This window comes from Falco rusticolus, chromosome 10 (assembly GCF_015220075.1).
Source record: "Falco rusticolus isolate bFalRus1 chromosome 10, bFalRus1.pri, whole genome shotgun sequence".
NCBI classification, from domain to species: Eukaryota; Metazoa; Chordata; class Aves; order Falconiformes; family Falconidae; genus Falco; species Falco rusticolus.
Window position 1 is genome coordinate 10,289,616 of NC_051196.1, and position 12,346 is coordinate 10,301,961.

Here is a 12,346-nt window from a genome sequence, read left to right on the forward strand (position 1 = left end):
ACAGAGATGTTAGACAGCCTCAGCCCCAGTATGGACCCCTGAGGAACACCACTCATCAACACTCTCTACTCGTACATCGAGGAGCTAACCACAACTCTTTGAGTGCAACCATCCAGTCAATTCCTTATCCACTGAGTGGTCCACCTGTCTAATCCATGTGTCTCCAGTCTAGAGGTAAGGATGTCATGTGAGGCAGGGTCAAATGCTTTGCTCAAGTCCAGGTAGATGACGTCAGCTGCTCCTCCCTCATCCACCAACACTGTAACGCTGTTGTAGAAGGCCACCAAATTTGTCAGGCACGATTTGCCCTTAGTGAAGCCATGCTGGCTGTCACCAATCACCTCCTCATTTTCCATGTGCTTTAGCATAGTTTCCAGGAGGATCTGTTCCATGATCTTGCTGGGCACAGAGGCAGAGTTAAGGCTGACCACCCTGTAGTTCTCCAGGTCTTCTTTATTTCCCTTTTTAAAAACGGGATCTATGTTTCCCCTTTTCCAGTCTGTAGGAACTTCATTGAACTGCCACAACTTCTCAAATATGATGGATAGTGGCTTAGCAACTTCATCCGCCAGTCCCTCAGGACCTGTGGATGTACCTTGTCAGGTCCCATGGACTTGTGCACCTTCAGGTTCCTTAGATGATCTCAAACCTGATCCTCTCCTACAGCAGGCGGTTCTTCATTCTCTGAGTCCCTGCCTTTGCCTTCTGTGACTTGAGTGGCGTGGCTGGAGCACTCAGTGAAGACTGAGGCAAAACAAGTCACTGAATACCTCAGCCTTCTCCATCTCCTGGGTGACTGGGTCTCCTGTTTCCTTCTGGAGAGGGCCCACATTTCCCCTAGTCTTCCTTTTATCACCAATGTACCTATAGAAGCTTTTATTTTTGCCCTTGATGTCCCTGGACAGATTTAATTCTATCAGGGCTTTAGCTTTCCTAACCTGATCCCTGGCTGCTTGGACAACTTCTCTGTATCCCTTTTTGATAATTTTTGATCAATGAAGACTAAGTATTCAAGCTAAGACTAAGCTATTAGGAATAGTTCAAAACCATTTTCAAAATACATTTAACTTTTTTTGGAGAAGGAGGGTTATAGCCATCATTTGAATCTAATCTTTCTCATATTTTCCCCCAAAGCATGCTAGTGCATCTCCACTGACTGACTTAGAATCAAAGCTTTGTATCTCTTTTATGCACATTATAAGGAAAAAAGTTGTTTTCTACTCTGCTCAATTATTTTTGTTCTCCTTCATTTATACTAAACATCATTCAGTAAGAAAAGAAAATCTGAGGTGTAAGGTGTAGAGGCAGAGGCATTCTTTTCCATCCTAAGAATCGTAGGCACATAACAAACAAAACCAATTTGTTAAAGACTTGGGTCAAAGATGAGAAGCTGGAAATCTGTATTCTTAGTACTGATCTTTGCTGTGCCCCTAACTTGCTGCATGGCATTGGTTAAGCCTTCAAGGCAGGGACAGTCTCTTCCCATGCATTTGCATCACATCTAGCACATCAAGACTTCCAGGCTGTACTGTAATACAAATATACATCATTATAATTTTCTTTAATGGTAGTCTATAGGTGTACCTGCATTTTCAAAGCACTGCAGAAGTTTTTACCCATGTAGCCCCCACTGACTTCACGGGAAGAGTTTCTTCCTGACATACCTGTTTGTAGTTTGGGTGTGTGCACGTTAAAAAGAAGTAGTTGGATAAAGTAATCAAAGCAGTATAACACAGCGTTGGCAGCTATTATCCAAGCAGACCACACCACAGTCTTCCCAAATGGATCACACTAGCACGTAAGTGTCACCAGTGATGCGAAGCAAATAATTACTCCAAATTTTGTACTGGTTGCACAGGTGACATTCAGAAGCAAGACAGTACATGTCAGATGCAAGAATACTGAAGGAAGCGGATCAAGAGTTTGCAGACCTTATAGCTCACACAAGTAGATCAAGAGTTCATTACCCTTCTCTTAGAAGTCATCTTTATCAAAAGTGCTGGTTCCTTCAGCGGCTTCAACAGAAAACCAGAAAGTAAGCTTTCTCTCATGTCTAAAGCTGTTCAGATACAAACTGAACAACCTTCTTTCAAATGAAAGTCTCAAGCCTACCAACTGTTTTGACTAAAGCCTGGATACTCCTGCTAATAGAGAGGTAGTTTTTCAAGTGCTTCATTCTGTGCATGCTAACTAGGGATGATTTGGTTATTCACAACATGATTTGTTTATTCAGCTTTATACTTTCAGGAAAAACTAGGTACAAAAGACAAAAGAACCCATGAGAGACCTGTAAGCTCAAGTAGCCCCTTCCACTGTTCATATATCTGTAAAGGCAGGCTAGCGCTGCAGAAGTCTGTTAACATTACCAGTCCAATTACGTTCTAGGATTTCATCAATGTCGAGGCAAAACGTTAGAAAGCAACAAGTTTACGGGACCAACAGCCAAACCTCACAAAAATAAGGTTAACAGAAACACAGGAAGAGAAGCCGGGAAAGCAGCATTGCTGTTCTGCATCACAACAAAGAATAACTTCTCCAGACAGGGATGGCTCAATAGATTACCAGTTGCAGCCTGCCTTCACTCATCTCACTTAGACTGTGTTCTTTTGAAATGTAACCTCAGGAAAAATAAGTAAATTGTCCTGAGCATGATCTAAAAAGTAAAAGCAACTTCACTGTGGAAAAAAAGAAAAATATCCTGAATCTGAATCCTACACTTTTTTCCACTTAAATGCCTTTGAAAGAAATTAATTCTGTCTCTCAAATACAGTTTTCTAAGATTTCCTCCACTTTCCTGCTATAGGAATTGTGGAAGCAGGAAATACATTTTTATTTATTTGTTTTAGATTCAAAGTATTCAAGATAAAGTCTTACACCATTTTATTTATTAAAAATATCAGGGCTGCAATTTCATCCTGTTAGCTCAGCTCAAAATAAAAACAGACTAAAAAAAGAAACAGGTGCAACACTATCCAACCCTGTAATGGGAAATGCTGTTCTTATCATGAAAGATATGGTAATTTACTTGCACATCTCAACAAAAAGGAAGGAAGAGAAAGAACTTCATGGGAAATACCAGAACACAGCTGATTTCCCATCATTTGTAATTCTACTGCAATGGTAAAAATAAACTGTTCTATACCTGGGCTTGGACTTTTCAACACAGCCTGAAATGTTAAGCTCATAAATCTCCTTTAGGCAGTTAGGTGGCTGTTAAAGAGTATATTCAGCTTTGAATTTTTGCAACTCATAAAAGAAATCAAAGAAATATATGCCATGAAGTGATGTTCTAGACAGCATTCTGTCAAGGAGTACCGTGTTTCAGAAACAGAGCCTGTTGACAGCTCTGCATTGATAGAGCAGTATAGGAACAGCCTCTGGATTACAGCAGATCATGTTTATTACATTTTTAAGCTTTAAATCGTGCAACATGCTTGACTCAGAAATTACAGCAGACCTCATATATCACTGTTCTGCGGGGAAGGGAATGAAGAGAGCTGTCTTTCCCTCCAATTTGATATTTTAATGACACAGCCTTTCTGCACGTCACTGCTGAGGCTTGCAGGTTTGCAGGCACAGTCAACTGAAGTAGGAGACTTGACTTCACCAGGCAGGAGATGTCTGAAGTAGCCTATATGCCACCGTCTTCTGTTGCCTCACCCGAGATACAGAATATATTGACTGTTGAGATTGCACTTTCATTTCATCACTGCCTGGAGTCGTTGAACTAAAGCATTCCTCATCTCCCTTTCTCATGGAATAATTAAAAGAAGGAGAGAAGGAGAGGAAGGAGGCAGAGCACTAGGCAGTCAAGTTCAGTGACTAATGGCACCAGAGTGAAGGAACCTGATTTGCTTCATGACACTGCTATGGCCTTGCTATATAACCTTAGGTGAGGCACTTGACTCCTTAATGTCATAGCATTCTCATCTGTAAAAATGAGATAATAACATCACCTTCCTCTGTAGGATGCTTTAAGATCCTTGGAGGAAAGGCAAAGAATTGCCCACATTCAGTCACCTTTTGGGATTCAGCCTTGCAGGGCCCAAACTTTGCTTCAGATAGGTGTTTACGTGCTTAAGCTTGTGAACTTTTGATGCTTTGGTGGCAGTTTCCTGAGTCTGCAGACAGCCTGAAACAAAATTCCTGAGAGTTAAACTTGGGATCTAACAATGTAAATTTCTAACGCCAGCTTTTTAACCATGGATTATATATACACACTCATCCGATAGGCTTATCCTACCAAAGTCAGGTACCTGGTTGCCTCCTTAATCTTACTGCCTCCAAATTGCCAACATCTTTGTCCTCTCTCCGGCAACACTGCCTTGGGGGCTCCACTGGGGAGGCAGAGCCACTTTTCCATACACAGAGATGTGGTCAAGGAAAGACAGAACCATCACCTGCCAATTTCATCGCACAAAGCCAGGCTGGGATGCTGGATAGATACAGGCAGTCAGACAAGTTGGAGCAGCCTGACCTGTGGGGAGCATAAGATGTCTCTTCACATCACACCCTGCTCTTTCTGTATTGTTTTTGCCAGAACAAAGTAGGTACAGACATTCCCATAGGAAATACATGTAAAATGAGATCAAAACTAAATGGGAAAGGCAAGGAACCACCGTAAAGGAATCAGACAATTTCTCACTGCCTCATTAACCCCTTTGCTGCACCTGATTCTGCAGAAGACAACAAGGAATGGTCTTTCTTGCCAAGTTTCTGCCAGCCTGATGAGAGCAATGAAACTTTTCTTTGCCTGCTCTTGTGGAGTGTTCGGGGTATTTTTCATCTTGAACCTTTCAGAGGCAAAGCTGAACTGTACAGTCCCATTTCACATGCCATTCCTGTCCAACACCTTACCACGCTGCCAGGGCAGTGCGAGCTGTTGGGTTTGTCCCAGCGTCCTTACGATGCCCTTTGCTAAGGCCATTTTGTTCTCTGACAGGACTGCTGTCGACAACTGGACCCACCGGCCTCTGCCCTGGGGTGAACGATGCTTTTAGGTATAATCCATGCACTGAACAAAAAGACTGCATCTTGGGAATAACCTTGTATCAGGAAACGCTTCACTCTATACCAAAAAAAGCAGAGCGATCTAGCACTTCTGATACATTGTGAGAGCAAAACGGCTTGCCCCTGAAATGGGCAGCGACAGACTTTACCATTGGATAGGAATAGGCAACTTCAATGGAAGGCAGCTGGGGTGAGGAAGCCAAATTCAGTCTGTTACCAACACCCCTGCCTTGTGTGCCCTTATTGCAACACGCAGTGGCCACCTCAGTTTGGAATCATTTAACCTGCAGTAATACAGGAAAGGGGCATTAACAGCAGGCACATGATCCGCGTGATCTCCGGCTCCAGGAATGCTGGCGTTCGGTGGTCCCTCAGCCCACTTCCTCACCAGCCGGGAGGCCGCACGGCAGAAACCACTGTCGCAATTAGCTGCCTTACGCAGCCAGAGCAGAAGGCAGGCTGCCCTCCCCAGAACTAGTCCTTCCACGTAAATACGGGAGAAGCTAGCGCAGCAGCTGCCCACACCGAGCCCGTGTACTTTAGGGGAAAAGGGGGTGTTGGGCTGCGTAATTGTCAACCCGCTACTGTGCATGCCCCAGCTTCGTTGTTTTGAACAGCAGTATTACAGCGGTCAGGCTACAACACTGCAACTCCGTTCTGTTCCACTGGCTGGAACACAAACCTTATTCACGCAAAAGTCCTCTCTGCACGGTGTGCCAGTTTTGTTGGCTCCAAAAATCCCCTGGAAGGTGCAGCTCAGCCCTCAGGTTTTAGAGGGTGCACCCCCTTTACCCACTGTAGTACCTCCTAGCCACGCAGCAAAGCAGAGGTCTGTGAACCCCGCAATGCAATCGTCCTGTGAAAATCAGTGCCGCAACCCTGCGTTTTATTACCCTTTTTTTTTACACCTCCTCCTCGTTTTAATCCGCACTCGGAGACCAATCCTGTTCCCATCAAAGCGCACGGCAAGCTCCCATTAAAATCTGGCTCAGCTAGTATTTTAATAACACTTAGACGTTCCCGTCCTTTGCATATTTCATCTGCGAAGTGCTTTACAAACATGAACTTCCTAATTACAGGCAGGCGATGGACTAAAACTGGAAATTCCTCACTAGTCCTGGCTTTTGCTTTGAAGCTCCAGGATTTGCTCCTGTCCCTCGGCACTTTGGAAGATCCCTCGACGCCGCTCCTTCACGGCGGAGGCAGGGCGGGGAGAAGGACACCGCGGCGACGGCGACCTGCCTTGAAGTTTCCGCGCCGGCGGAGTGCGGCGCGGAGCTGCCCGGGGGCCGGCGGCGGCCGCCGGGGCGTGAGCCGCGGGGGGCGCCCACGTGGTGGGAGAGGAAAACCCGGCGGCGGCGGCGGCGGGGCCCGGCAGAGCGCGGGCGGCGGGGAGCGGGGCGCCGCAGCGGGCCGGGCCCCTCCCGGCGGACCGGCGCACCGGGCAGGAAGGGGTGGGGCGGCCGGCGGAGCGCACGGGCGGGGTGCCGCGGGCGGGCGTCCCGGCCATGCTGAAGCCGGGCGGGCAGGCGGCGCCGCGCCTCCGTTGAGCGCTCCCCATGGAGCAGCTGCCCCGCCAGCCCTGAGCCGGCGGCCCCGGCCGGCCGCCCGCAGCCGCCCCCGATGGAGCCCGAGGAGCGGAAGATCTCGGTGTGGATCTGCCAGGAGGAGAAGCTGATCTCCGGGCTCTCCCGGCGGACCACCTGCTCGGACGTGGTGCGGGTGCTGCTGGAGGACAGCCACCACCGGCGGCAGCGGCCGGCGCTGCCCGAGCCCGGCGGCGGGATGCTGTCGGGGCCGCCGCACTCCTACTGCATCGTGGAGAAGTGGCGCGGCTTCGAGCGGATCCTGCCCAACAAGACGAAGATCCTGCGGCTCTGGGTGGCGTGGGGGGACGAGCAGGACAACGTGCGCTTCGTGCTGGTGCGCAGCGAGGCCTCGCTGCCCAACGCGGGGCCGCGCAGCGCCGAGGCGCGGGTGGTGCTCAGCAAGGAGCGCCCCGGCCACGGCCTGGGGGCGGCCCGCGCCAGCCTGGCGCTCACGCAGGAGCGGCAGCGGCGGGTGGTGAGGAAAGCCTTCCGCAAGCTGGCCAAGATCAACAAGAAGCGGCAGCAGCCGCTGGCCCGGGAGGCCTCGTCGGCGGAGAGGATGGAGACGCTGGTGCACCTGGTGCTCTCGCAGGACCACACCATCCGGCAGCAGATCCAGCGGCTCCGCGAGCTGGACCGCGAAATCGACAGGTACGAGGCCAAGATCCACCTGGACCGCATGAAGCGGCACGGCGTCAACTACGTACAGGACACCTACCTGGTGGGGGCGGCCGGCGGCGGGGAGCCGGAGCCGGTCCGGGAGACACAGCCCGCCGCCGGCCGCCCCGAGGAGGACTACGCCAGGAAGTGCGAGGAGGTGCTGCAGCTGCAGGAGCAGCGGGCGCAGCAGGAGGAGCTGCTGGAGCACCTGGCCGCCGAGATCCAGGAGGAGCTCAACGAGCGCTGGATGAAGCGGCGGCGGGAGGAGCTGGAGCTGGCGGCGGGGCCCGGCCTGGCCGAGACGGACTGCGACACCACGGAGCTGAGCGGCGGCGGCGAGGGCGAGCTGCACTTGGAGCACGAGCGGGTGAAGACCCAGCTGAGCACCAGCCTCTACATCGGCCTCAAGCTGAGCACGGACCTGGAGGCCGTCAAAACCGACCTGGACTACACGCAGCGGGCGTGGGAGGACAAGGAGCGGGAGCTGCAGCGCCTGCTGGAGACGCTGGGCACCCTGGACGTGGCGGCCGAGGCGCCGGCGGAGCCGCGGGGGGCGGCGGGCGGGGGACGGCCGGCGGCGGGGGGCAGCGCGGCCGGCTGGGTGGAGCAGGCGCGGGCGCTGCGCAAGGACCGCGCCGACAACGACGAGGACTCGGACACGGGGCTGAGCTCCATGCACAGCCAGGACTCGGACTCGCTGCCCGTCTGCGAGTCCCTCGTCTAGCGCCCGGGCTGCGGGCGGGCGGGCGCCCCGGGAGCCGGTGCGGGGCTGCGGGCGGGCGGCCCGGCCGCCGCGGGAGGCAAGCACACGGAGGAGCCGTCTGCCTTGCAGCTCGGGAGCTGAAACTTGTTCTGACTCGCCCTCCGCGGGCAGCGCTTAGGCTGGCTCGCCGGTGCTTTTATCTAAGGAAGAGAAACCCGCAGCATGTTTGTGTTTCATTCACGTCTGGCACCGCTCGCTCCTCAAACCCCGCCGCCTGCTGCCCGCCGGTTCTCCTGCCGGGCCTGTTCATCCTTGGGGCTGCCCAGCACCTGCCCGCCGCAGCGCAGGCTGCCCCCCGGCCAGCGCCGGGCGAGCGGGCGGCCGGCACAGGGGCCAGCAGTTATCGCCCTCACAGCTTCTCAGCGAAGTCAGGTGGCGGGTCATACTGCCTGTCACTTACAGATACACCCGGCGCCTTCACGGGCAAAAAGTTACTGAGACTAAAGCTGCTGATCTTTTAAACGCTACGGAAGAAAAGAGGGGTCACAGTACCCCTGAAACGACACTGGGCTCGCCCAGGGCGCAAACTTTCAGCAGGTACTGCAGTTCCTTTTGGCAACGAAAAGGGGTGATAAATCACTTTTTTAAAAGAAAAAAAAAAAGAACAAACTAAAACTACAGATTAACATGTATTTGCTCTGCGTAGTGCTTTTTCTTATGCATAGATAAGAGTGCTTTGTTTAAAGGCATACTAAGAAATCTATTAGTGTCCATGTTTGTTTGACAGGCACTGAAAGTAATTAGTGTCTCTATGTACACAGCCTTCACCTACAGCTTTTTCACTAGGCTAGCTGATATTTGGCTGAGCTTGGTTGTAGATAAACAAAGTACAGAATCGGCTTGAGCTACCGTTTTTAATAGCACAGTTCATATCAGGCCAAGAGATGCAACGATAAAAGCATGACTCAAGCCCTACCTGCACTACAGCTTGATCTTTTCAGTTATTCCAATAAAAAAATATGGCATCAGCTGTAACATGCATTTCACTTAACTGCCAAACCTTCCTCTGCAGCTTAACTTACTGAAAAACCTGCTCTTACAATAAGAGATGTTAAGGATTCTTGTATTCCAGAATAATTGCAGAAACAGCTTAAGCAGTGAGAGACCAGAGAATGTTGAGTCAGGTCCGACTGATGGTGTGAACTTTTTAAAACTTCTGAGATTATTATTTATGTAAGGCTATTTATGAAAGTTTTCATTTAACAATAAGAAAGTATAAAGAAGGGGTACAGCAGTAGACCAGTTCTTTATTTTCAACTAAAACCCTTGCAGCTTCCTCACCTAAAGACCAGGTTCCACTCTTTCACAGTGTTCTTGCTGGTAGGAATTCTGTTGGAGAACAGAAGGCTACGCTCTGCAGCTGGTCAGTTTGAAAGCAATCAGAGAAATACTGTCTGTGGATTTATTGAGGCTGTGCAATTCCCTATATGCTATCGTTCTTGATAAATGTTATTCCACTGAATGGGTCTCAGTTATAACAAACTGTGGTTTATTTTAAACACTGATTATATAATTGTTTTTCATATTTTAGTCAACGTTGGGAAATATTTAAGAACCTATTTTTAGAGCCAATAAAACTCTTAATAAGACTAAATAAGTGTTCCCAATTGAGTGCGATTAAAACCAAAATACATATATACCAGGTCTGGGATTTTGTTGTGTTATTTTGTGGTGTCATTTACGCTCTTGCAGAGTGAGTGGAAAGATCCACCAAGTCAGACTTCTGCAGTCTGTCTCATGACAGCTTATCCCCTCACCTGATGGCACGAGGCATTCCCTCCGGTACAAGTAAGAGTGCACACTCCTCAGACCTAGTCACTGCAGGGGCAGTGTATTGGCATTTAGAAGTGCTGGCACATGTCCAGAATGAGGAATTTCACCCCACTCTGCAATTAAAAATACTTGCATGGAAGTAGACCTGAAGGGTAAGTTAGGGGGTAGGGGAGTGATGTCATTGCCCTGCATCATACTAACCAATGTGGATGTAATGGGTGGGTGATGCAAGTATCTGTTGATAGCTTCTCTGGTGAGTGATGTAAGCAATAAACCTGAAATTGCTTTACGTAAGTTCTCCCATTAGCCACACCAAGCAAATAAAAAGCAAGCATGTTGTAGAAATAAGCTGCAACAGGCCGTACATCATTACACTATTGATATAGGCGTCAGGTATTTTGTGATGTGTGAGGTGAAGGATGCCAGGAAATGCAAAGTTGCAAAGCAGAGTCTGCCTACCCATCCTTAGCTAGGAAAAACCCCAAACACTTTTGCTCTAGGTCTCCAAGGGACAGCATGTGCAGGGCACCGTGCAGTGCTTGCTCTTGGCCTCTCAGCACCCCAGATGTGATGCGGTAGATCATGACCCTGCTGAGCTGCTGACCTCTGTCCCACAAGGACAGGGGTGAGAACACTGCAGGTGGCACTGTAGTCCCAAGGTTTTTCTGTGAGCTGCAGTGACTTCCTACCAGCATGTATTTGAACGTGTTCCTATATTGTGCAGGTGAAACTGGGTATATTTACTTGATATTGAAACAGTTACAAATGCAATTGCAATGGGCTCAGTTTCAGTTCCTGCACACAGACTGAATTCAAACATCTTCACAAATCCCTCTCTCTCCCAAACCATTATTAAAACATTAGTATACAAGAGGAAATCATTGTTTGCATTGGACCAGGTACTTTTCCTTTCCCATCTTCTCCTGGACTTGTATATCCTCACTTACATAATAGAGACAAGCCACAGGATGCTTGGCTTTGACAGGGAACTTGGCTCTGGGGTTTGGCTGGGCACATAGCCAAGGGTTAGGAGAGCTGATTCAGAATCACAGGTAGAACAGCAGGATTTTTACCTCCTTTTCCCATTCTGAGAGGATGGTAGGCACAGATAGCAGCAGAAAAGAATCCCAACCAACATCATGACAGAAGTCTACTGTCCAACACCTCCAAGAGAGAGGTAAAAGCTCCAATCAACACCTGTTTGGGTTTTTTTATTGTTTAGGGGATTTTTGTTGGTTGGTTTTTGTGTTTGGTTGGGTTTTTTAATACCATTCTCCTATCTTCCAGAGTCAAGTCCAGTGTAGTATCCTTCTCATCCTAAGACCAGACAAGCAGATACAGATAGCCATGAATTAAGTATAAAACCTAACAGCCTCATGATCCATTTCAGATAAATCTGTGTATAGTACCACATTGCCCTATTTATTCACACCCTATCTGCTTCTCAAAGGAACTGCCAAAGACTGAGGCTGCCAGGCCTTTCTCAGACACAATACCTACAAGAAATCAAAGGGAGTTTTGCCTGGGAGACATAATCAGAGTAGAAACAGGCCTTCGTTTCAGGCACCCTTTAAACAAGCATTATCAAGCACTACTACACAAGTCCTGTCTGTTTGCTGCCCTTGGCCACATTTTTTCTGACCCTACATGGCGTTTTCTTTTGTGCCTATAGAAGAGTTTGTGGGACCAGATAGTGAACCAGATCAGAAAAAAAATGGATGAGCTTTAATTTAGATGAGTGCCTGATGTAGCTCAATATACAGTCACACAAACGTTTCTGCTGATGACAAAGTACAGTGGTAAAAATGAGAAATTGAAGGCACTTGGAAAGGTAGGACAGATTCTTTCAGCAATGGGCACTGACTTATGCTGACTCGCATGTTGGCAAAAGCTCAGTTCAGACTAAATATCCCCACCCCCCTCACCCCTCACAGTCTAAAGAGGTTTCTGGTAGAAGGCTATGGCTGGATCTGAAGTTTCGTTGACATCAGTTAGTCACCTATAGTAAACCCCAAATAAGTCCAGCTTTCAGCCTTGACCTTGTTTCAGAAATCCACTATTAAGCAATATTATCAGAATGAAAACTGTGTGTCAAATTTGATATATTTCTAGCCCTTAACACATGTAAGAGCCAGTTTGAATAAGCACTTTGTAGGGATATCATTTGATGCCTTAAACAGGGAGGGAAGCGGGGAGGCAAATACATTTACTGTAATGAACACCACTGACATGCAAAATGAATGACCTATTAATTATTGCCACTTATTCTAAAGCAGCATGTAGCCAGCCAAATCACAGTCTGGTTGATTTACAGTGACAGATCCTTTTCTGACATGAGGCAAGTACACAGACACACACACACACCCCCCATACACATCCCAATTCTATGTTACTTTGGGCATTTTTTTGGCCCCCCTTTCATTTGCATTGAGCTGGGACTGTAGCTCAATACATGAAAAGAGCAGCACAGGCCTTGAAATAAAATAACAGGTCTGGTGAGCTATGCTGGTTACTGGGTTGAAATACAAGCCATTACGGATTGTTGGAAGCA

At 48.7% G+C, this 12,346-nt stretch overlaps 1 protein-coding gene across 1 annotated transcript; it reads left to right on the plus strand.

Annotated features, from left to right (window-relative positions):
* The first annotated feature begins 6,507 nt into the window (after positions 1-6,507).
* On the plus strand, positions 6,508-8,093 carry RASSF10 (Ras association domain family member 10). The gene has a single exon (XM_037403306.1). It carries the CDS (start codon positions 6,634-6,636, stop codon positions 7,981-7,983), a length of 1,350 nt encoding a protein of 449 aa, XP_037259203.1. The 5' UTR covers positions 6,508-6,633; the 3' UTR covers positions 7,984-8,093.
* Positions 8,094-12,346: the final 4,253 nt, after the last annotated feature.

Excerpts from the sequence above, each read along its gene's own strand:
- RASSF10 (XM_037403306.1), top strand. The coding sequence starts at position 6,634 with ATGGAGCCCGAGGAGCGGAAGATCTCGGTGTGGATCTGCCAGGAGGAG.